Source organism: Oncorhynchus gorbuscha, linkage group LG04, assembly GCF_021184085.1.
Source record: "Oncorhynchus gorbuscha isolate QuinsamMale2020 ecotype Even-year linkage group LG04, OgorEven_v1.0, whole genome shotgun sequence".
NCBI classification, from domain to species: Eukaryota; Metazoa; Chordata; class Actinopteri; order Salmoniformes; family Salmonidae; genus Oncorhynchus; species Oncorhynchus gorbuscha.
Window position 1 is genome coordinate 2,815,962 of NC_060176.1, and position 26,349 is coordinate 2,842,310.

The following is a 26,349-nucleotide window of genomic DNA, read 5'->3' on the forward strand; positions in this document are numbered from 1 at the left end:
GCACCCTATATTCCCTATACAGTGTACTACTACCATATGGACCCTGGCCAAAAGTAGTGCACTATAAAGGAAATGGTGCAATTTGTAAGTCGCTCTGGATAAGAGCGTCTGCTAAATGACTTAAATGTAAATGTGAAATTTGGGAAACATAATCAGTTTAATGACCCATCACTATGATAAGTAGATGTTATTAACACTTACCCCCTTCCATGGTCAATATGTGGACAAGGAGAAAATCTTGTCGCTTTGACCCGCCTCCTCAAAACCCATTGGAGAAGGTCAGAGAGTAGGGACCCTGGGCTTTCTCGTCCAATGGATTTTGAGGAGTCGAGGAGAGGATGCAAGGAGTATGCATTTAGATTCTACCACTGTGTTCAAGGGGGGGAAAGCTCCGCTTGGGGAAAGTATTTTGAATGGTCAACCAACTTGGAATTCCATGTCGGAAACTAGGCCATCTTTCTGGAGCTCCTTCTTCTGACCTGAAGATCACTGACGCCATGATTTGACAGCGTTTTTTTCCCCCGTTGTCTTGAAAGCACAATAATCATAGTTGTAATGGATGCCTTAGTTTCCCTCTACACGCACAAACAGAAGGTGTAACCAGACACATCACAGGTGAACTATCTTGGGTTAGTTATAATTATCTTCGGTACATTTGAAGACAGTTACATAAACAACATTTCCCATGATATTGAAAATGAGAAGAGATATTGACATCTAATGATACGGAAACAATGAAAGCATTGTGATAAAATGCAGTGCATGTCAGCGTTTACCAAGATTTGGTCCGCTATCACGAGATCCACCAGCATGAGAAACCGGAAGGGAATGGCTAACTAAAAAACGATGATGCGAGTACAATAAAAGGGACGATATTGAAACTAGTGGTGTGCCAAATCACATATTATAGTTTTTTTTTCTTGTGAAACGATTTTTACTCAATTCCGTATGTTCCCGACATGGCAAAAACTCCGTGGATTATTATTTTATCAGTCATTCTCCGGTCATCTCAGGTAAAATAGGCAGTTAGCTGTTATGCTAGCTAAAGCTAGCTAGTTAGCTCACGGTATTTATCATAACAGTACAGAGATAGATGGAGCTAGCTAGCAAGCAAGCCAGGTCCAACTCTGTCGACAACTATGTGATATTTATTTCACAAATAATTTCGACAACTGGATAATATCACATTTACAATTGTCATTTCGAGTGTATATCCTGTTAGGCAAGTTTGCCATGTTCATGTAGCTAGCTAGCCAATCGCCACCAGCTAAGTTTGCCAGCTGAGTTCTTTCATGGCTTGTCTATGGGGAAGTACCCAACGTTCCAGGCAAGCTTCAGAGTGGAACAGATACTGACAGTGTAATGAAAAAGTGTTACACAGCTAACACTGATCAGTCTCTGAACAAACGATATGTTGTTGTTTCTTATACTTTGTTTACTTTGAAATACATGTTGGTTGTATGTATTTTACTTAGTTACTGTTTTTATTCCACACAGGTAATCTGTCAAGAGGCAATCTTGCACATCTCAAATGGAGACACAGATAAAGAATACTGCCTGGTCTACAACTCCCTATGGACCAACCTGTCACTCTCACTCAGCGCTGCTGTAAGTCCAGTACAGCAACATCGCCATTCTGATATTCAGCTGCCCTATGCCCCCATTTGCTCCAGCTTCAACTGTGTTAGAGTTTAGTATCTGTTGGTGAACCCACAGAACTTTGTGAACCTCACCTGACATCCAGCCTGCTGTTAGGTGGCTCTGAGATTCAGCCTTGCTACAGTGACAAGACATCATAGCTATTAATATATTGATTGTCTAACTGTACCTGTTGTCCTGTGTTAGACTGCGTATCCCCTGGTGAACTTGTCGTCCAGGCTACTGTGTAGCTCTGCAGGGGTGAGCCCAGCCATAGTGAGAGGCAAGGCGGTGGTGGTCATGAGAGGGGGGTGTAACTTCAGCCAGAAGGCTGAGATAGCCCAAGACCTGGGGGCTGCCGCTCTGATCGTTGCCAGCACTAAACCTATGGTAATACTTTGATAATTGATCTACAATGTATTTACAATATATCAATAGTGTTACCTCCAATGTGTTTATTATGCAACACTTAATTTACATTTATGGCATAACATGATAGGCCTACATCTTTGTGTGTTCTTTTTAAGACGTGTTTTGTTTTATCTCTCATTTGATTGCTTCTAAAGAGTCCCCCGGGAGTCAATGTGACAGAGTATGAGAAGGTCCAGATTCCGCTGGCTCTGATGAGATACATGGACTTCCTGGATGCACAGAATGTGAGTTCTCTGATACTGTAGGTCCTCTGGTATAGAGGTCACTACAACTCACTATAAGATATGGTATAGTGCTTATTCACGCCTTCTAATTGACTTGTCATCTACAGTATTTCTTTCAATCAATAAGAATAGACACGAGACACTAGTGTGTGTGTGTGTGTGTGTGTGTCTCAGGTGTGTTAGTGTCTGATCTCTCTGTGTGTTTCTCCAGGTGTTTGGTGAGGAGATGCAGGTTAGGCTGTATGCCCCGGCGGTGCCTGTGTTTGATGCCAGCATTGTGGTCATGCTTCTCATAGGAGTGGTGACTGTTGCTCTGGGAGGCTACTGGAGCGGAGCCTGTGAGAGGTGAGACTGCACACACACACACATTTCTTTATTTCCTTTGGAAAAGGACAGCCATGCATGCTGTCCACTCTTCAGCCACTCTACACTCTGTGTAACAGTCTGTGTGTTGTGTGTGTCTGTGTGTCAGAGAGAGGCTGAGTGCGTCTCGAGGAGGAGGAGGAGGAGGAGGAGGAGGGGAGAAGAGTGACAGTGGGGACTTGGCTCTGTACTCTCCCCTAAAGGTGGTCATTTTTGTAGGTCTGATGTGTCTGATGCTGGTACTCATGTACTTCTTCTACAAGTACCTGGGTGAGTCTTTCACTCTGGACAAACACTGCTTAATATATTTGTATTACATTTTCATAATGTATTACGTTTATTAACAGTTTATTAACAGTTCTATATGCAAAGCAAACATAACACCCCAGAAGTTGTTAGACACTCAGTGATCGTCTCATAATGAGTTAGTTCAGGAGTATTTTGATACTTTGTGTGTGTGTGTTTTCCAGTGTATGTGATCATCGCCATATTCTGCTTAGCGTCAGCCACCGCCCTCTTCAGCTGTCTGGACGCCCTGTTGGACCTGGCCAAGTGTAGCCCCATGAGGTACACACACACCACACACACAGTCACCATTTTCCTGGGGTTTTCACCCCAATTCAAAAAGAAAATCCCCATAACAACATAGTCCCCCCCCCCAAGGAAAACAAAGTATTGTCCCCAAACAAAACAAGGAAAACAAAGTATTGTCTGACAAATGTCACAGCTCATTAAAATCATATTCAGGAGAGTTTTCTGGTATTTACAGAGAGTTTTCTATAGTAACAACGTAAAGTATGATTTCTCTGTTCCACATACATCTGTCCTCCCTGTCAGTTTCTCTGTCTGTATGATTTCCCTGTTCCATAGACATCTGCCTTCCCTGTCTGTTTCTCTGTCTGTATGATTTCCCTGTTCCATAGACATCTGCCTTCCCTGTCTGTTTCTCTGTCTGTTCCATAGACATCTGCCTTCCCTGTCTGTTTCTCTGTCTGTTCCATAGACATCTGCCTTCCCTGTCTGTTTCTCTGTCTGTATGATTTCCCTGTTCCACATACATCTGTCCTCCCTGTCAGTTTCTCTGTCTGTATGATTTCCCTGTTCCACATACATCTGTCCTCCCTGTCTGTTTCTCTGTCTGTTCCATAGACATCTGCCTTCCCTGTCTGTTCCTCTGTCTGTCATAAACAACTCATAGGTCATAGTTTCATATGGAAGTTCAGAGATGTAAAAAAATAAAGAAGTAAATCAGACACATACCAGTCTCCTTGAACATCTCTCTCTCTCACACACACACACAGACATGCAGACCTTTCTGTGGTTGCTTGTGGTCTTTCTCTCTTCTCTCATGTGTGTTGTGTTCTTCCAGTGTGACGGTCCTGGGTGGGAGTGTATCTGTGAGGTCGGTGCTGCTGTCTGCTGTGTGTGTCACTGTAGCCGTGGTCTGGGGAGTCTACAGGAACGAGGACAGGTACTGTCTATCTCTCTCTCACGCAAACTCACTCACACACACACACACACACACACACACACTGACGCACCCCTTGGGAATTCTGTGGGTGGGACAGGAAGCAGGAAGTGGTGTTTGGGGTGAGGGAGTCTGGAGGACTCGGACGTCATCAGCAGAGTAGAGGTGTGTTGTTGCTGTTAGTTTAGTTCAGCATCACTCACTGCCTCATTGACTCTGACTACTGTCTCTGAATGTGTCTCAAATGGTTGGAATAGTGCTACTTATACTGGTCAAAAGTAGTGCACTTATAGGGAGTAGGGTGCAATTTGAGATGCACTTTCTGACAGACAGAAACTCTTAGTCTCTCTAATTTCCAATAACAGAATAACATCATGATGGGTAATGTTTGTGTGTGTATTCATACAGGCCAATGACTGTCCTTAGACCTTAGCACAGTAGAAGTATTAGTGGACTGGATAATTAAATGTCCCCAGTCTACAACAGCAACACACGGTCCACAGCTAATCTCCTATGAAACTTTTCCATGAGCAAAAGCATGGTGGATATTTATAATGTTCTAGAGAATGTGGTTTCACTTCCCTTTCCACCCCCACACATTATAACTCACTCAGATTATACATTTACTCATTCACTGGATCATTACTTGGAAAATGCTCTCATTTTTGCATTTATAAAACTCTAACTAAAACTAAACTAACAATGAATTCCTGGGCCATTTCAGGGTAAAGCACAGGATCCATTGGCAATGGTTGTCCTCATGTTTGTGAGGATGATAAGCTTGACATGCACTTTATAACCTATTTCTTTATTACGTTTATTTAATCAGTTTGGTTATATTTAATAGTTAGTTGACAGGCTGAAGTGTGTTGTTGAAAAAAATGAAGAAAATAAACCTTGTACTCTACTTTATTGCCAGGTGGATCTGGATCCTGCAGGACCTCCTGGGTGTGGCCTTCTGTCTCAACTTCCTGAAGACCATCTCACTGTCCAACTTCAAGGTGAAATCATCACTCTGACCCTCTGATTTCTGATCTTCAGTCACAAAGAGGGCCACTCTCTGGCTGAGGTTGGACATAGATGGATAGATCACAACTTGGAAATAAACTGTTTTTACATTGACATACACATTGAGGACTTCCACCGTTTTAAAGTAGTCAACTGGGTGGGATCAGCCAATGAATTATACTCGCGAGCAAACATTCCATAACTGCAGGTGGCAGTAGATCACCAACCTTGACTTTATACCTGTTCAGACAACACACTCCAAGTAGCAGTATGCACCATTTCAGTTTGTTTACCAACTCATAGAATTAGTAGAAGAAAAAGTACTACTTCAAAATGGAGATGGCCTCAATGGCGCTGCCTATACTCTCACAGACGCCATAACGGGTCAGGTAAAAAGATGTCGTCTAACTAAGTCTATGGACACGTCTCTAAACATCTGTTCTCTCTTTCCCTCTCTTTTTCTTCTCTCTCCCCCTCACCTGTCTTCCCCTCAACTGACTTCCATCCCTCCTCCACCCCCCGCTCTCTCCCCCTCACCCCCCTCCCCCCCCCTCTCCCCCCTCTCAGATCTGTGTGATCCTGTTGAGTCTGCTGCTGTTGTATGATGTTTTCTTTGTCTTCATCACTCCTCTGTTCATGCCGGTGAGTCACTTTCCCCGTTAAATACAGTGCAATGTTATTGTCCTATATTTTTTACCAGAAAGGTTAAATACATTGTCCCATGTTTTAAATGTTTTATATGTACAGAATGGAGAGAGCATCATGGTCCAAGTGGCCCTGGGTCCAGATGCAGCAGGAGAGAAGGTAACCACTCATCTGTCTGTCTGCCTGTCTGCCTGTCTGCCTGCCTGTCTGCCTGTCTGCCTGTCTGCCTGTCTGCCTGTCTGTGTCTGTCTGCCTGTCTGTCTGTCTGCCTGTCTGTCTGTCTGCCTGTATGTCTCTGTCTGCCTGTCTGTCTGCCTGTATGTCTCTCTCTCTGTGTCCGTGTCTGTCAACTTGAATCTTCAATCTCTGGATGTTAAGATGGCTTGATTAACAATCAGTAGGGTCAGGAGTTTTCCTTGACTGAGTGTTCCCCGACCCAGTAAACACTCCTGCCCCTAACTAGAATCAGGCTCCGTAGCTGGGATCTCATCTGCTGTGTACCGTTGCAGCATTGCGGTGTAGATTAGATTCCCCTCTGGGTCTGAATGGCTGACTGTCTGAGGATGCGTTTCAAATGGCACCCTATTCCTTACGTAGTGCATTCATTTTGACCAGAGCGCTATGGGCCCTGATTAAAAGTAGTGCGCTATGTAGGGAATAGAGTGCCATTTGGGATGCAAACTGACTGCGTCTGGTTGGGGTGTTCTGTCTCGACGCAGGGTAACACAGTGGAGGTGCCAGCCGAACCCTCGACTCCATATGAAAAAGTAAGACCCCAGTGCTTTACTACTCAGCTTCATATGTACATATGTACTGTTAATTATCACATCAATTCATCTCTTTACTACTCAGCTTCATATGTACATATGTACTGTTAATTATCATATCAATTCATCTCTTTACTACTCAGCTTCATATGTTTTTATCATTTTATTTATGTATTTTACCTTTATTTAACCAGGTAGGCAAGTTGAGAACAAGTTCTCATTTACAATTGCGACCTGGCCAAGATAAAGCAAAGCAGTTCGACAGATACAACGACACAGAGTTACACATGGAGTAAACAAACATACAGTCAATAATACAGTATAAACAAGTCTATATACAATGTGAGCAAATTAGGTGAGAAGGGAGGTAAAGGCAAAAAAGGCCATGGTGGCAAAGTAAATACAATATAGCAAGTAAAACACTGGAATGGTAGTTTTGCAATGGAAGAATGTGCAAAGTAGACATAAAAATAATGGTGTGCAAAGGAGTAAAATAAATAAATAAATTAAATACAGTTGGGAAAGAGGTAGTTGTTTGGGCTAAATTATAGGTGGGCTATGTACAGGTGCAGTAATCTGTAAGATGCTCTGACAGTTGGTGCTTAAAGCTCGTGAGGGAGATAAGTGTTTCCAGTTTCAGAGATTTTTGTAGTTCGTTCCAGTCATTGGCAGCAGAGAACTGGAAGGAGAGGTGGCCAAAGAAAGAATTGGTTTTGGGGGTGACTAGAGAGATATACCTGCTGGAGCGTGTGCTACAGGTGGGAGATGCTATGGTGACCAGCGAGCTGAGATAAGGGGGGACTTTACCTAGCAGGGTCTTGTAGATGACATGGAGCCAGTGGGTTTGGCGACAAGTATGAAGCGAGGGACAGCCGAAGAGAGCGTACAGGTCGCAATGGTGGGTAGTATATGGGGCTTTGGTGACAAAACGGATTGCACTGTGATGGACTGCATCCAATTTGTTGAGTAGGGTATTGGAGGCTATTTTGTAAATGACATCGCCAAAGTCGAGGATTGGTAGGATGGTCAGTTTTACACGGGTATGTTTGGCAGCATGAGTGAAGGATGCTTTGTTGCGAAATAGGAAGCCAATTCTAGATTTAACTTTGGATTGGAGATGTTTGATATGGGTCTGGAAGGAGAGTTTACAGTCTAACCAGACACCTAAGTAGTTGTAGTTGTCCACGTATTCTAAGTCAGAGCCGTCCAGAGTAGTGATGTTGGACAGGCGGGTAGGTGCAGGTAGCGATCGGTTGAAGAGCATGCATTTAGTTTTACTTGTATTTAAGAGCAATTGGAGGCCACGGAAGGAGAGTTGTATGGCATTGAAGCTTGCCTGGAGGGTTGTTAACACAGTGTCCAAAGAAGGGCCGGAAGTATACAGAATGGTGTCGTCTGCGTAGAGGTGGATCAGGGACTCACCAGCAGCAAGAGCGACCTCATTGATGTATACAGAGAAGAGAGTCGGTCCAAGAATTGAACCCTGTGGCACCCCCATAGAGACTGCCAGAGGTCCGGACAGCAGACCCTCCGATTTGACACACTGAACTCTATCAGAGAAGTAGTTGGTGAACCAGGCGAGGCAATCATTTGAGAAACCAAGGATGTCGAGTCTGCCGATGAGGATGTGGTGGTTGACAGAGTCGAAAGCCTTGGCCAGATCAATGAATACGGCTGCACAGTAATGTTTCTTATCGATGGCGGTTAAGATATCGTTTAGGACCTTGAGCGTGGCTGAGGTGCACCCATGACCAGCTCTGAAACCAGATTGCATAGCAGAGAAGGTATGGTGTGATTCAAAATGGTCGGTAATCTGTTTGTTGACTTGGCTTTCGAAGACCTTAGAAAGGCATGGTAGGATAGATATAGATCTGTAGCAGTTTGGGTCAAGAGTGTCCCCCCCTTTGAAGAGGGTTAATTATCATATCAATTCATCTCTTTACTACTCAGCTTCATATGTACTGTTAATTATCATATCAATTCATCTCTTTACTACTCAGCTTCATATGTACTGTTAATTATCAGATCAATTCATCTCTTTACTACTCAGCTTCATATGTACATATGTACTGTTAATTATCATATTAATTCATCTCTTTACTACTCAGCTTCATATGTACTGTTAATTATCATATCAATTCATCTCTTTACTACTCAGCTTCATATGTACATATGTACTGTTAATTATCACATCAATTCATCTCTTTACTACTCAGCTTCATATGTACATATGTACTGTTAATTATCATATCAATTCATCTCTTTACTACTCAGCTTCATATGTACTGTTAATTATCATATTAATTCATCTCTTTACTACTCAGCTTCATATGTACATATGTACTGTTAATTATCATATCAATTCATCTCTTTACTACTCAGCTTCATATGTACTGTTAATTATCATATTAATTCATCTCTTTACTACTCAGCTTCATATGTACTGTTAATTATCATATCAATTCATCTCTTTACTACTCAGCTTCATATGTACATATGTACTGTTAATTATCATATCAATTCATCTCTTTACTACTCAGCTTCATATGTACATATGTACTGTTAATTATCATATCAATTCATCTCTTTACTACTCAGCTTCATATGTACATATGTACTGTTAATTATCATATCAATTCATCTCTTTACTACTCAGCTTCATATGTACAATTATCATGTACTGTTAATTATCATATCAATTCATCTCTTTACTACTCAGCTTCATATGTACTGTTAATTATCATATCAATTCATCTCTTTACTACTCAGCTTCATATGTACTGTTAATTATCATATCAATTCATCTCTTTACTACTCAGCTTCATATGTACAATATCATATCAATTCATCTCTTTACTACTCAGCTTCATATGTACTGTTAATTATCATATCAATTCATCTCTTTACTACTCAGCTTCATATGTACATATGTACTGTTAATTATCATATCAATTCATCTCTTTACTACTCAGCTTCATATGTACTGTTAATTATCATATCAATTCATCTCTTTACTACTCAGCTTCACTGTTAATTATCATATCAATTCATCTCTTTACTACTCAGCTTCATATGTACATATGTACTGTTAATTATCATATCAATTCATCTCTTTACTACTCAGCTTCATATGTACATATGTACTGTTAATTATCATATCAATTCATCTCTTTACTACTCAGCTTCATATGTACATATGTACTGTTAATTATCATATCAATTCATCTCTTTACTACTCAGCTTCATATGTACATATGTACTGTTAATTATCACATCAATTCATCTCTTTACTACTCAGCTTCATATGTACATATGTACTGTTAATTATCATATCAATTCATCTCTTTACTACTCAGCTTCATATGTACATATCATATCAATTCATCTCTTTACTACTCAGCTTAATGTATCTGTTAATTATCACATCAATTCATCTCTTTACTACTCAGCTTCATATGTACATATGTACTGTTAATTATCATATCAATTCATCTCTTTACTACTCAGCTTCATATGTACTGTTAATTATCATATCAATTCATCTCTTTACTACTCAGCTTCATATGTACAATTATCATATCAATTCATCTCTTTACTACTCAGCTTCATATGTACATATGTTAATTATCATATCAATTCATCTCTTTACTACTCAGCTTCATATGTACTGTTAATTATCATATCAATTCATCTCTTTACTACTCAGCTTCATATGTACATATGTACTGTTAATTATCACATCAATTCATCTCTTTACTACTCAGCTTCATATGTACTATGTTAATTATCATATCAATTCATCTCTTTACTACTCAGCTTCATATGTACTGTTAATTATCATATTAATTCATCTCTTTACTACTCAGCTTCATATGTACATATGTACTGTTAATTATCATATCAATTCATCTCTTTACTACTCAGCTTCATATGTACTGTTAATTATCATATTAATTCATCTCTTTACTACTCAGCTTCATATGTACAATTATCATATCAATTCATCTCTTTACTACTCAGCTTCAATTATCATATCAATTCATCTCTTTACTACTCAGCTTCATATGTACATATGTTAATTATCATATCAATTCATCTCTTTACTACTCAGCTTCATATGTACATATGTACTGTTAATTATCATATCAATTCATCTCTTTACTACTCAGCTTCATATGTACTGTTAATTATCATATCAATTCATCTCTTTACTACTCAGCTTCATATGTACATATGTACTGTTAATTATCATATCAATTCATCTCTTTACTACTCAGCTTCATATGTACATATGTACTGTTAATTATCACATCAATTCATCTCTTTACTACTCAGCTTCATTACATATGTACTGTTAATTATCATATCAATTCATCTCTTTACTACTTCAGCTTCATATGTACTGTTAATTATCATATCAATTCATCTCTTTACTACTCAGCTTCATATGTACTGTTAATTATCATATTAATTCATCTCTTTACTACTCAGCTTCATATGTACTGTTAATTATCATATCAATTCATCTCTTTACTACTCAGCTTCATATGTACATATGTACTGTTAATTATCATATCAATTCATCTCTTTACTACTCAGCTTCATATGTACATATGTACTGTTAATTATCATATCAATTCATCTCTTTATCTCAGCTTCATATGTACTAATTATCATCAATTCATCTCTTTACTACTCAGCTTCATATGTACATATGTACTGTTAATTATCATATCAATTCATCTCTTTACTACTCAGCTTCATATGTACATATGTACTAATTATCATATCAATTCATCTCTTTACTACTGTTCATATGTACATATGTACTGTTAATTATCATATCAATTCATCTCTTTACTACTCAGCTTCATATGTACATATTAATTATCATATCAATTCATCTCTTTACTACTCAGCTTCATTGTACATATGTACTGTTAATTATCATATCAATTCATCTCTTTACTACTCAGCTTCATATGTACATATGTACTGTTAATTATCACATCAATTCATCTCTTTACTACTCAGCTTCATATGTACTGTTAATTATCATATCAATTCATCTCTTTACTACTCAGCTTCATATGTACTGTTAATTATCATATCAATTCATCTCTTTACTACTCAGCTTCATATGTACATATGTACTGTTAATTATCATATCAATTCATCTCTTTACTACTCAGCTTCATATGTACATATGTACTGTTAATTATCACATCAATTCATCTCTTTACTACTCAGCTTCATATGTACTGTTAATTATCATATCAATTCATCTCTTTACTACTCAGCTTCATATGTATGTTAATTATCATATCAATTCATCTCTTTACTACTCAGCTTCATATGTACATATGTACTGTTAATTATCATATCAATTCATCTCTTTACTACTCAGCTTCATATGTACATATGTACTGTTAATTATCATATCAATTCATCTCTTTACTACTCAGCTTCATATGTACTGTTAATTATCATATCAATTCATCTCTTTACTACTCAGCTTCATATGTACTGTTAATTATCATATCAATTCATCTCTTTACTACTCAGCTTCATATGTACTGTTAATTATCATATCAATTCATCTCTTTACTATTAACTCAGCTTCATATGTACATATGTACTGTTAATTATCATATTAATTCATCTCTTTACTACTTCATATGTACTGTTAATTATCATATCAATTCATCTCTTTACTACTCAGTATGTACATATGTACTGTTAATTATCATATCAATTCATCTCTTTACTACTCAGCTTCATATGTACTGTTAATTATCATATTAATTCATCTCTTTACTACTCAGCTTCATATGTACATATGTACTGTTAATTATCATATCAATTCATCTCTTTACTACTCAGCTTCATATGTACTTCATATCAATTCATTTTTACTACTCAGCTTCATATGTACATATGTACTGTTAATTATCACATCAATTCATCTCTTTACTACTCAGCTTCATATGTACATATGTACTGTTAATTATCATATCAATTCATCTCTTTACTACTCAGCTTCATATGTACATATGTTAATTATCATATTTCAATTCATCTCTTTTACTACTCATTCATCTCTTTACTACTCAGCTTCATATGTACATATGTACTGTTAATTATCATATCAATTCATCTCTTTACTACTCAGCTTCATATGTACTGTTAATTATCATATCAATTCATCTCTTTACTACTCAGCTTCATATGTACTGTTAATTATCATATCAATTCATCTCTTTACTACTCAGCTTCATATGTACTTTAATTATCATATCAATTCATCTCTTTACTACTCAGCTTCATATGTACATATGTACTGTTAATTATCATATCAATTCATCTCTTTACTACTCAGCTTCATATGTACATATGTACTGTTAATTATCATATCTTCATATTACTAATCATATCATCTCTTTACTACTCAGCTTCATATGTACTGTTAATTATCATATCAATTCATCTCTTTACTACTCAGCTTCATATGTACATATGTACTAATTATCATATCAATTCATCTCTTTACTACTCAGTTCATATGTACTGTTAATTATCATATCAATTCATCTCTTTACTACTCAGCTTCATATGTACATATGTACTGTTAATTATCATATTAATTCATCTCTTTACTACTCAGCTTCATATGTACATATGTACTGTTAATTATCATATCAATTCATCTCTTTACTACTCAGCTTCATATGTACTTTAATTATCATATTAATTCATCTCTTTACTACTCAGCTTCATATGCTTCATATGTACATATGTACTGTTAATTATCATATCAATTCATCTCTTTACTACTCAGCTTCATATGTACTGTTAATTATCATATCAATTCATCTCTTTATTCATTCATATGTACTTTAATTATCACATCAATTCATCTCTTTACTACTCAGCTTCATATGTACTGTTAATTATCACATCAATTCATCTCTTTACTACTCAGCTTCATATGTACTGTTAATTATCATATCAATTCATCTCTTTACTACTCAGCTTCATATGTACTGTTAATTATCACATCAATTCATCTCTTTACTACTCAGCTTCATATGTACATATGTACTGTTAATTATCATATTAATTCATCTCTTTACTACTCAGCTTCATATGTACATATGTACTGTTAATTATCATATCAATTCATCTCTTTACTACTCAGCTTCATATGTACTGTTAATTATCATATTAATTCATCTCTTTACTACTCAGCTTCATATGTACATATGTACTGTTAATTATCATCAATTCATCTCTTTACTATGTACATATGTACTGTTAATTATCATATCAATTCATCTCTTTACTACTCAGCTTCATCAATTATCATATTAATTCATCTCTTTACTACTCAGCTTCATATGTACTGTTAATTATCATATTAATTCATCTCTTTACTACTCAGCTTCATATGTACTGTTAATTATCATATCAATTCATCTCTTTACTACTCAGCTTCATATGTACATATGTACTGTTAATTATCACATCAATTCATCTCTTTACTACTCAGCTTCATATGTACATATGTACTGTTAATTATCACATCAATTCATCTCTTTACTACTCAGCTTCATATGTACATATGTACTGTTAATTATCACATCAATTCATCTCTTTACTACTCAGCTTCATATGTACATATGTACTGTTAATTATCATATCAATTCATCTCTTTACTAATTATCAGCTTCATATACTCAGTTCATATGTACATATGTACTGTTAATTATCATATCAATTCATCTCTTTACTACTCAGTTAATTATCAATTATCAATTTCATCTCTTTACTACTCAGCTTCATATGTACTGTTAATATCATATCAATTCATCTCTTTACTACTCAGTTCATATGTACTGTTAATTATCATATCAATTCATCTCTTTACTACTCAGCTTCATATGTACTGTTAATTATCATATCAATTCATCTCTTTACTACTCAGCTTCATATGTACTATGTTCACTGTTAATTATCATATCAATTCATCTCTTTACTACTCAGCTTCATATGTACATATGTACTGTTAATTATCACATCAATTCATCTCTTTACTACTCAGCTTCATATGTACTGTTAATTATCATATCAATTCATCTCTTTACTACTCAGCTTCATATGTACTGTTAATTATCATATCAATTCATCTCTTTACTACTCAGCTTCATATGTACATATGTACTGTTAATTATCATATCAATTCATCTCTTTACTACTCAGCTTCATATGTACATATGTACTGTTAATTATCATATCAATTCATCTCTTTACTACTCAGCTTCATATGTACTGTTAATTATCATATCAATTCATCTCTTTACTACTCAGCTTCATATGTACTGTTAATTATCATATCAATTCATCTCTTTACTACTCAGCTTCATATGTACTGTTAATTATCATATCAATTCATCTCTTTACTACTCAGCTTCATATGTACATATGTACTGTTAATTATCATATCAATTCATCTCTTTACTACTCAGCTTCATATGTACTATGTACTGTTAATTATCATATCAATTCATCTCTTTACTACTCAGCTTCATATGTACTGTTAATTATCATATTAATTCATCTCTTTACTACTCAGCTTCATATGTACATATGTACTGTTAATTATCATATCAATTCATCTCTTTACTACTCAGCTTCATATGTACTGTTAATTATCATATCAATTCATCTCTTTACTACTCAGCTTCATATGTACATATGTACTGTTAATTATCACATCAATTCATCTCTTTACTACTCATTCATATGTACAATTATCATATCAATTCATCTCTTTACTACTCAGCTTCATATGTACATATGTACTGTTAATTATCATATTAATTCATCTCTTTACTACTCAGCTTCATATGTACATATGTACTGTTAATTATCATATCAATTCATCTCTTTACTACTCAGCTTCATATGTACTGTTAATTATCATATCAATTCATCTCTTTACTACTCAGCTTCATATGTACTGTTAATTATCATATCAATTCATCTCTTTACTACTCAGCTTCATATGTACTGTTAATTATCATATCAATTCATCTTTACTACTCAGCTTCATATGTACTGTTAATTATCATATCAATTCATCTCTTTACTACTCAGCTTCATATGTACATATGTTAATTATCATATCAATTCATCTCTTTACTACTCAGCTTCATATGTACATATGTACTGTTAATTATCATATCAATTCATCTCTTTACTACTCAGCTTCATATGTACTGTTAATTATCATATCAATTCATCTCTTTACTATCAGCTTCATATGTACTGTTAATTATCACATCAATTCATCTCTTTACTACTCAGCTTCATATGTACATATGTACTGTTAATTATCATATTAATTCATCTCTTTACTACTCAGCTTCATATGTACATATGTACTGTTAATTATCATATCAATTCATCTCTTTACTACTCAGCTTCATATGTACTGTTAATTATCATATTAATTCATCTCTTTACTACTCAGCTTCATATGTACATATGTACTGTTAATTATCATATCAATTCATCTCTTTACTACTCAGCTTCATCTCTTTACTACTCAGCTTCATTCATATGTACTGTTAATTATCATATCAATTCATCTCTTTACTACTCAGCTTCATATGTACTGTTAATTATCACATCAATTCATCTCTTTACTACTCAGCTTCATATGTACTGTTAATTATCACATCAATTCATCTCTTTACTACTCAGCTTCATATGTACTGTTAATTATCACATCAATTCATCTCTTTACTACTCAGCTTCATATGTACTGTTAATTATCACATCAATTCATCTCTTTACTACTCAGCTTCATATGTACTGTTAATTATCATATCAATTCATCTCTTTACTACTCAGCTTCATAGTTTAGAGCTATATGTTGTTAGTTTTACAAAGACATTGTTTAAAAACAATGAAGTAAAACAGCCATTTATGTTATGCTGGGGTAAGACAGTTCTACTAAGTTCATAAGGTGTTTATAAGATGTATTCTTCAAGAATAAATTGGCATTTATGTAAATATTGGAGATTGTTCCTTGCTTTGGAAATGTAAACACATGTTTGCCATGCCAATAAAGACCCTAAAATTGAAATGGAATTGAATTGAGAGACAGAACATACAGTACATACCAACCAACTGTCACATGACCAGCTCTTATGTCACAGCTGTGTTAACGTCTGATTCGTTGTGTGTAGGGCCAAGGGGTTTTTCAGTTTTATCAAGTAATCCTGGCTATAACAAACTTTACGATAATATTATACAATATTACACAATCTCAAGTCATTGCATTGTAGCTTAAGTGTTTAAATAAGGAGAGGGCTTGATCTGAATTGAATTAAACATTGATATATTTGTTGTGTGATTTGGTGATGAACTGATTGCTTTCCTGTGTGTCTCATGTTCATGTCATTAACAAACACTACGGCTTGACAGTTGGCATATTGACATTACATGTATGTCTGTTTTCTGTTTTGTAATGGAAATACTGTAATTGGTTTTGATACAGAATCTATCATAGTGAATCCTCAGTATGTCTCTCTGTGATTGATTTGAGTTTTAGTTTAGTTTTGGTTGAGCTTTAGTTAACTGTTAGTCAATTGTTATTTAACAGAGTGTTAGATGGTTTTTATTTAATCATTAGTTGACCGTTAGTTGCCTGTTGCCTGTGGTGTCTCCCTGGTAGCTCCCGGTAGTGATGCGTGTTCCACGGTTCTCTGCGTGGACACAGAACCTGTGTGGCATGCAGTTCTCCATCCTGGGCTATGGGGACATCATCGTACCAGGTGAGATAAACATACTTGCATCCCAAATGGCATCCTATGCCCTATATAGTGCATTACTTTTGACCACAGCTAGGGTTGCAAAGGGGGGGTATATTACTGTAAACTTATGTTTTTATTTTATCAGATACCATCTAGTGGGCTTTTTGGGTACATCAGATGATCTATATACAATAAAATATATACAATGACAACTATAAAACATTATCCTAAATATGAACCATCAACTTAGTGAATACCATTAGTGTTTATCAGGAGGGTTTCAGCATGAAATTTCATTCTATTTATTTAACTATGCTAATATGTCTTTGTTGTCAATGTTTTGGCGCCAAACTGGTGACAGTTGTGAAGAAAGTCAATAGTTGGAAGAGTTGCAGAGTTAATTGAAAAAAAAATGCCATTGTTGTTGAAATGCTTTTCTCATTATTATAATCATTTTATTCTTGAACCATATGGTCTATCCACTGGAAACTCATGGACAATATGGACACAGAAAAATTACCATAGATTACCTGTTAATTACCAAAATGACAGAAGATTCTGGTAACTTTGGTAAATTACCGGTAGCTTTGCAACAATAACCAGAACCCCTATGGCTCCATGTTTCTAGACAATGATCTAAGGTCAGTATTATGCTTCCCTCTATAATGGTTATAATTAGGATGTGTGGAGTGTAAGTTGATCCTAGATCTGTTCATAAGGTAATTTTCTTCCTGGTGCGATCTAAAGCTTCAGTATCAGCTCCATCTTCACACCCTTCTGTTCTGCCTTCTCATTGGACGATAGCTTCAGACCTTCATATATTCTGTTTGCTGATTTGTCCAACAGGTCTTCTTGTGGCCTATTGCAGCAGGTTTGATGTGTGGGTCAACAGCCCCAAGAAGATCTACCTTTTCTGCTGCTGCATAGGTAACACATGGACATAATCAATATGTTACTGATCATTATCATCATCGTGTTGATCATCTCCTCTCCACCCCTCCCCCAGCCTATCTGTGTGGTATGGTTTTGACGTTTGCGGTGATGTTGGTGACTAAGATGGGGCAGCCAGCCCTGCTCTACCTGGTTCCATTCACCCTGCTAGGATCTGCACTGTTGGCCTGGAGGAGAGGGGAGATGAGGCAGTTCTGGAACGGGACCACATACGAGGTGAGAGGACAAGACACTTTTCCTTAGCTGGTGGGGATTCTATTTATTTGATTACATTTAATTGAATATTTCATAACTTCAAAGGGTTTGGGCCTAATTCAATTTGAATTCACACAACTCAGGAAATTAATTTAAATTTGATTATACATGTTTTTGTTCTCATGGATTTCTAATATGGAGGGTTGTTATACAGTAGTGTGTGATGTAATGATGATGATTTAATCTCCATCAGGTGTTGGACTCCACCAGGGAACCCTTACTGCCAGGTGTGCTTTCACCCCCTGACCTCTAACCCCTGAGGCCAGTAAGGGCTACTCACGCACTCTTCTACTGCATCCTCCCCGCCATCTAGCTACCCTATGTCTCTAGACTAGCATTATGTTTTCTTCTTACACAGCCTTTCAGCCTTTACTTCAAACCTTTAGCAAATCAAAAACATAACACTGGAATGTCAACTTCAGTTGTGTAATATCATGTTACATACTCTGACCAGCAGTACCCGATGTGATCACAAGATGTCACTAGAGTCCTGGAAATGCCAGTGGCGCCACAGATTTCACTCTAGCTTGGACACACACACACAATTTGGTTAGAAAGTCTGTTTCTATTGTTTTATTTCTTTAGTCTGTTTGTCAATGTCTGCAACCCTTAATTTTTTCCCAACAGCCGTCCATCTCTTCTAACCAGAGTACAACCATCTCATAACGTTTTTATGAGTTTGAATTTTCCCCGTGCAGCTGTGTTTTATTCAGAGGGGGAGTTGCCACGTGGGAGCTTTGTTTGTTGTTTATGTTTTGTCATGTGCATGTCATCATGCTTTCTGTAAACCTGTGGTTTGCTTCTGTTCAGAAGGGTGAACATTTCAGAACGTTGCAGTTAGAAATGCAATGCATAGAACAGACACAATAGACTATTATCTATGACAACAAAGATAAATGTCTGTTCTACATCAACGTTCTGTACAGTTTCACCCTCCTGAATAAGCTGTGCAAAGCAGACTGTCTGTTGGCTACTGGACTAAGCTTTATGTTGTATGACATATGTCTGTCTTATACTGATAAACTCCTCTCCTCCTCTCTGTTCCCTCTCCTCCACTCCCTCTCCTAGATGGAACACCTGACTCTGGCAGCGGAGGAAGAAAGTGCTGACTACAGCTGATCTATGAGCCAACTAACAAACCAATCGCAGGGGCTCTTTTCTACTCTTCAAATCAAGCATCTAGTTTATCATCCATGGGATGCAAGGGAAATACTATAGCTCGTCTATCAATCAATAAGGATTTATACTGGGGAGGGGTAAGGGTTGTACAGTGTGGGTCTCTGTTGATTGGACAGTGAGACAGTTTAATTTGAGAGGCTTACTAGTGGCTAAGAATGCAGTGGCTAAATAGTGGCTATAATATTAAAATGATGCCTAAACTGTGTTGCCTTGGTAAACGATGCAAGTGATTTATTGAGAAAGCACTTTAATACTCATGTTGGCAGGTATTGGGGGATTTTAAATTCAAAGTTAGACTGTAGGTGAAGATATAATTATTATTTTTTCTTCGATAACAGCTGTTCTGGGGTGTTCTGTATAACTTGTTTGTTTTATTGAGAAACACAATCTTTGATTGCTTTTGTTGCCTTAAATGAGTCCAATCTGATTTGAGCTCTGTGTGTTCTTGTGTGTTCTTATGTGTTCTATGGCCTGTACTTTATCTAACATTTCATGTCTTTTTAAAGCTCACAGTTAACTATGACATAACTGACTGAAATAATTATAGACTCTAACAAAAACTCACTGTATAAGTTGAATCAGCTGTGTTACTGCCTGGCTGGAGCAAAAGCCTGCACCCACACTGGCCCTTTGCAGATATCTTTGTCCACCTGTGAGCTAGGTCACTGTGTTACATGGCTCTGTACCTGTACTTGTTACCACCGGTACTTTAGACAGAGCAAATATTGAGTTAGTGATCTGAGTTTGGAAAGGCACTGACTGACTGCTGAGCCCATGGTACCCATTAATGAGAGTGGGAAAGAGGGAGGGTGGGGGAGGAAGGCCTGGGAGGAGGGAGGGGGAGGAAGGCCTAGGAAGAGTGAGGAGGGAGGGGGAGGAAGGCCTGGGAGGAGGGAGGGGGGAGGAAGGCCTAGGAGGAGGGAGGGGGAGGAAGGCCTGGGAAGAGTGAGGAGGGAGGGGAGGAAGGCCTGGGAAGAGTGAGGAGGGTGGGGGAGGAAGGCCTGGGAGGAGGGAGGGGGAGGAAGGCCTAGGAAGAGTGAGGAGGGAGGGGGAGGAAGGCCTGGGAGGGGGAGGAAGGCCTAGGAGGAGGGAGGGGGAGGAAGGCCTGGGAAGAGTGAGGAGGGAGGGGAGGAAGGCCTGGGAAGAGTGAGGAGGGTGGGGGAGGAAGGCCTGGGAAGAGTGAGGAGGGTGGGGGAGGAAGGCCTGGGAAGAGTGAGGGTGGGGGAGGAAGGCCTGGGAAGAGAAGGGGGAGGAAGGCCTGGGAAGAGTGAGGAGGGTGGGGGAGGAAGGCCTGGGAAGAGGGAGGGGGAGGGGGAGGGCGAGAATAGCAGGGAAAGAGAAAGGGAGGGAGATGGAGAGATCAAACTTGGACAGTACAGTAAAGAGGGAGAATGAGTTAGGGAGGTGGCTTTTTGTACTGTTGCAAAATGTTATTTTTTGGGGTTCATCTGTGGAGTTCGTCATGTTTCAGCCTGTTGTAGTTTATTACTGGTGACTTGCCACTTATTGCCTACTTACCAGTCAGATTGAGAATGAGAAGAATGTAGATCTACCACATTGACCTAGAAACCTGTTTACAGTACACGCCTGTTGCAAAATATACCTATCAAAACACTCATCCCATGGCAATACGCTTTAATATCATTGCGGGTATTAATCAATCAAATAATAGATCAATATTCAGGTATTTGACCCCCCCATGTGACGTGCTCAGTACTCGGGGGCTGACTCAGCTGGCTTCGTCACGCAGCGGCGTCAGTTCAGAGTCGCACAATTATGAAAAGGCAACCTTCCGCTGGAGCTGCAGCTAGGGCAGATTTCACCAGCGACAACTGGACTTTCCTTCCAAGGCTAACAGAAAAGAACACCGCCGATAGATGGATAACGACATCGGAGAAGCTCTTCCTGAGTCTCAACGGTGAAAAGAATGGTACGAGATCCAACCAAAGTGTTCTTCTGCGGGGTTTTTATCCAATAGAATGTTTGAGGTAGAATGTGAGCTTCTAGAATGTCAGGTCGGAGGATCGAGCGAGTCGAGGAAGGAGATATGAGTAGTTGGCAGTTATTTACATGCTACGTGATTGTCAAGAAGATCATGATCAGTTGGTATTGCGTACTTGTTTAACTATCTATCTACAATAACGTTGGATATGGTTCAGTGGCTAGCCTTTGCCACCGACATCTGGGTAAAACATCTGGGCACCTTTTGCATTGGTAGTAAAAAGGCATCGGCCGAACGTTCGCTGAAATGCAAACTGCGGCTGGCTGAGTAGCGATGCCGCGGCTAGGTAGTTAAGATAGCTAACGTTCGCATTACCATCCATCCACAATGGCGTTAGATGCTAACTAGTGAGCCAGCTCCAGTTAGCTCTGTCCGCCAACGGACTTGAGTACAAAGCGATGTGACTGCAGAGCCATGCCAACTCGTGCGTGCACTCGTGCGATGACTTGACAAAGTTTGATTCCAAGAAAAGGGGTGGAGATGATTGTCCCGGCGAGACAGTACTGGGACCCAACATTCAAGGCTTGTATTTATCAGTCTTGACTAACTAGAAAATTAGCCTACTAGTTTTCATTTTGCGTACATTATCAGAGATTGTGTCGCTAACTCGTGGTATTGTTGTCTTTGCTATGGCATGTTGTCATTAAACAATAGCTTAGCCAGCTACATTAGCTTACGAATTTCTGTCTTTGTGGAACCCCCGAGGGGAATCAGTCTCTGGTTGTTCCTCATCTAGCTAACCACCACAGACTAGCATAGTTCAGCATTATATAATGGTTTGAAGCTTCTGATCAGCTTGTCATCAGACCGCTAAAAGTCCGCTGAAAACACACCAGACTTTTTAAAGGCATCTCTTGAAGAGTTTCAGGCTACATCGGGCCACTGTCAAGTCGCCGCGGGTTCGCGGTTTGGACAGACAGACGCTGCATGTGGCGTCACTAATTGTGCGCGGTGGTCTGGTTGTCATGCTGCTGTGTGTGATGCTTTGTTGTAGTCCGCATATGTTCACTGTCCAGCGGTTTACCAGGCCAGATGAATGCATGCAGGCTACAGGATATAGAACGGACACCAGCAAATGGTCCCCGATATAATAGAACATCATTTAATAAAACAATATAACCACACCAGTCCTACTTCCATCTGTTTTAGACTACAGGGGATCATTAGACCACACATCATTTTTTTTGCAAGTGTCAAAGGCCTTTATACAGCTCTGTCCATTCTATACTGAACAAAAATATAAACGCAACATGTAAAGTGTTGGTTTCATGAGCAGAAATGGAAGGTCGCAGAAATGTTCCATACACAAAAAGCTTATTTCTCTAAAATGTGTTTACATTTGTTAGTAAGCATTTCTCCTTTGCCAAGATAATCCATCTACCTGACAGGTGTGGCATATCAAGAGCAGCATGATCACTACACAGGTGCACCTTGTGCTGGGGACAATAAAAGGCCACTCTAAAATGTGCAGTTTTGTCACACAATACAATGCCACAGATGTTTTAAGTATTGAGGGAGCAAGCAATTGGCATGCTGACTGCAGGAATGTCCACCAGAGCTGTTTCCAGAGAATTGAATGTTAATTTCGCTACCATAAACTGCCTTCAACGTTATTTTAGAGAATTTGGCAGTACGTCCAACCGGCCACATAACTGCAGACCACGTGTATGGTGCTGTATGGGCGAGCGGTTTGCTGATGTCAACATTGTGAACAGAGTGCCCCATTGTGGCGGTGGGGCTAGGGTATGGGCAGGCTTAAGCTACGGACAACGACACATCGATGGCAATTTGAATGTACAGATACTGTGCTGAGATCCTTAGGCCCATTTGTGTGCCATTCATCTGCCACCATCTTGTTTCAGCATGATAATGCACAGCCCCATGTCGCAAGGATCTGTACAGAATTCTTGAAAGTTGATATTGTCCCAGTTCATCCATGGCCTGCATACTCACCAGGCATGTCACCCGTCGAGCATGTTTGGGATGCTCTGAATCGAGGTGTACGACAGTGTGTTCCAGTTCCCGCCAATATCCAGCAACTTCGCGCAGCCATTGAATAGGAGTGGGACAACATTCCACAGGCCACAATCAACATCCTGATCAACACAATGCGAATGAGATGTGTCGCGCTGCATGAGGAAAATAGGGGTCACACCAGATATTGACTGGTTTTCTGATCCATGCCCCTACCTTTTTTTTTTAAAGGTATCTGACCTACAGATGCATATCTGTATTCCCAGTCATGTGACATCCATAGATTAGGGCCTTAAACATGTATGTCAATTGACTGATATCTTTATATGAACTGTAACTCAGTAAAATATTTGTTGCATGTTGCATTTATTTTTGTTCAGTATAATTTCAGTAAGAAGGACTTGATGGCGGTGGCCGTGGGTTGAATACTGGGTGTAGGAAAACCAGTCCTGTCTGAACCTGTAATTTCCTTGATGGAGTGAGAGAACACAAATGATAACATTCACTCAAAGTTCTTTCTCCCTCTGCATCATATGCAGGTTGTTGTAATGCTACTCCTTGTTAGTGTAATGGACACAGAAGGTTCATGAATAATTCATTACAATGACTTATTATGATGCATTGCTATCACTTTTTTACAAGACCTCTAGGTGCCTCTTAAATGGAACTTTTCCCTATAAAGTGTACTACATAGTAGTGGTGTGTCCCAATGGCACCATTGTGTCCCAATGGTGCCATTGGGACACAATGGAACTGCTCCTTTCCCTCAGTCCCTGTCCCCTTTCAGCCTGTCACATGCCTCAGCTTACAGCCACTTAGCACGTTGTAGCAGTAGGGTGGTCTACCGTAGCCCTGCTGCAGACAGGCCAGCGCTGCAGAGACATGCTGAGTAAGTGTGACTGTCTCGAAGATCGACCAACCTGATTTAACATTTTTAAAACTCATTGATCTACAAATAATTTTGCATCCCAAATAAATGTATTTAAAATGTATGGGACCTGGACTGTAACTTGCGTAGGGCAAGCCCCCTGGAATGCACCCCCTGACTGTCAGTTTGCTAGAGGGCTAATCATGGACCAAAGGAGACTACTACTGTATAGGAGTCTGGCCTGTTCTATATACAGTAAGTAGTGTATAGACTGTTATCACTGCCTTCACTACTTCACGCAGTGACACAGTATAGTAGTGAAGGCGGGAGTGTTCTTGTGAAGTAGCAGTAGCATCACTAGCTATCCTCCTCCTGTTCTACCTTATTCACTCTGAGAGAAGAGTCTCTTATATTACACTACTATGCCTACAAGGGCTCCCTGGGAGTGTGAACTGAAGGCTCGTCACACTGCTGTCCCGTGACTTTTCACATGGCTCCACACTTGGCTTCGTTTCAAGTTTGATTAGTCACATGGACAGGTACAGCGAAATGCTTAACTTGCCAGCCCTACCCAACAGTATTCAATGTCAAAATAGTATAATTAATAGGAATAAAATAAATAAATAAATAGAAGAATGTAAGTTATATACAGGGTCAATGCCAGTACCACATTTACAATGTGCAGGAATAGTGGAGTAGTTAAGGTTGATATGTACATGTAGGCAGGGATCAGGAGGAAGTGACTGGTAGCAGGATGAATAATAATAGTAAACAATATGGCAGCCGTATAATGATGTGTGTTGTGCTAGAGTGTCAGTGTATGTGTGATGGGTGAATATACATGTAAATAGGAGTAATAGTGACCAGTAGCAGGATAAATATACAGTACTAGATACACCTACTCATTCAAGGGTTTTTCTTGATTTTTACTATTTTCTACACTGTAGAATAATAGTGAAGACATTACCTGGATTTCTGCATAAATTTGACATTGTCACAACAAACACAGTGCGCTTAAACTAATAACACACATTATTGTATTTTTTCTTGTCTATATTGAACACATAATTTAAACTTTCACATTGTAGGTTGGGAAAAGTATATGAACCCCTAGACTAAGACTTCTCCAAAAGCTAACCTGGAGTCAGGAGTCAGCTAACCTGGAGTCAGGAGTCAGCTAACCTGGAGTCAGGAGTCAGCTAACCTGGAGTCAGGAGTCAGCTAACCTGGAGTCAGGAGTCAGCTAACCTGGAGTCCAATCAATGAGACAAGATTGGAGATGTTGGTTAGAGCTGCCTTGCCCAATAAAGACACTCACTCGCATTGCCTGATGTGAACCATGCCTCGACCAAAAGAGATTTCAGAAGACCTAAGTTTAAGAATGGTTGACTTGCATAAAGCTGGAAAGGGTTACAAAAGTATCTCTAAAAGCCTTGCTGTTCATCAGAACGGTAAGACAAATTGTCTATAAATGGAGAAAGTTCAGCACTGTTGCTACTCTCCCTAGGAGTGGCCGTCCTGCAAAGATGACTACAAGAGCACAGCGCAGATTGATCAATGAGGTTAAGAATCCTAGTGTCAGCTAAAGACATGCTAACCTCTCTGACGAGTCTACGATATGTAAAACACTAAAGTAGAATGGTGTTCATGGCAGGACACCATGGAAGCCACTGCTGTTCAGAAAAACCATTGCTGCACGTCTGAAGTTTGCAAAAGAGAACCTGGATGTTCCACAGCGCTACTGGCAAAATTATT

General features: G+C 38.6%; 2 protein-coding genes across 6 annotated transcripts in view; both read left to right on the plus strand.

Moving 5' to 3' along the window:
• The first annotated feature begins 796 nt into the window (after positions 1-796).
• LOC124033537 (signal peptide peptidase-like 2A) lies at positions 797-20,177 on the plus strand. Of its 5 annotated transcripts, none has more exons than XM_046345565.1 (17): positions 797-1,013; positions 1,498-1,608; positions 1,846-2,028; positions 2,205-2,294; positions 2,506-2,639; positions 2,767-2,927; positions 3,128-3,224; positions 4,027-4,128; positions 5,045-5,126; positions 5,701-5,775; positions 5,881-5,936; positions 6,494-6,545; positions 17,287-17,386; positions 18,212-18,292; positions 18,372-18,532; positions 18,765-18,836; positions 19,640-20,177. In XM_046345565.1, the coding sequence occupies exons 1-16, from the start codon at positions 960-962 to the stop codon at positions 18,822-18,824; spliced, it is 1,599 nt and encodes a 532-aa protein (XP_046201521.1). In that variant the 5' UTR covers positions 797-959; the 3' UTR covers positions 18,825-18,836; positions 19,640-20,177. The 5 variants fall into 5 exon arrangements, with proteins under 5 accessions (XP_046201521.1, XP_046201519.1, XP_046201520.1 ...); XM_046345563.1 differs by having other exon boundaries at positions 18,765-18,798; XM_046345564.1 differs by having other exon boundaries at positions 798-1,013; positions 5,881-5,937; positions 6,498-6,545; positions 18,765-18,798.
• Positions 20,178-21,493: 1,316 nt separating this feature from the next.
• Positions 21,494-26,349, plus strand: part of trpm7 (transient receptor potential cation channel, subfamily M, member 7) — an 85,981-nt gene continuing 81,125 nt past the window's right edge. Inside the window, exon 1 of the mRNA XM_046345572.1 lies at positions 21,494-21,680. Coding sequence (XP_046201528.1) covers positions 21,678-21,680 — 3 coding nt within the window. The 5' untranslated portion in view covers positions 21,494-21,677. The remainder of the gene's footprint in view (positions 21,681-26,349) is intronic.

Bases quoted from the DNA above. Each gene is read 5' to 3' on its own strand.
- LOC124033537 (XM_046345563.1), top strand. From the start codon at position 960: ATGGCAAAAACTCCGTGGATTATTATTTTATCAGTCATTCTCCGGTCA. The intron at 1,609-1,845 runs GTAAGTCCAGTA...GTCCTGTGTTAG, and splicing joins CACTCTCACTCAGCGCTGCT to ACTGCGTATCCCCTGGTGAA. The intron at 4,129-5,044 runs GTACTGTCTATC...CTTTATTGCCAG, and splicing joins GTCTACAGGAACGAGGACAG to GTGGATCTGGATCCTGCAGG.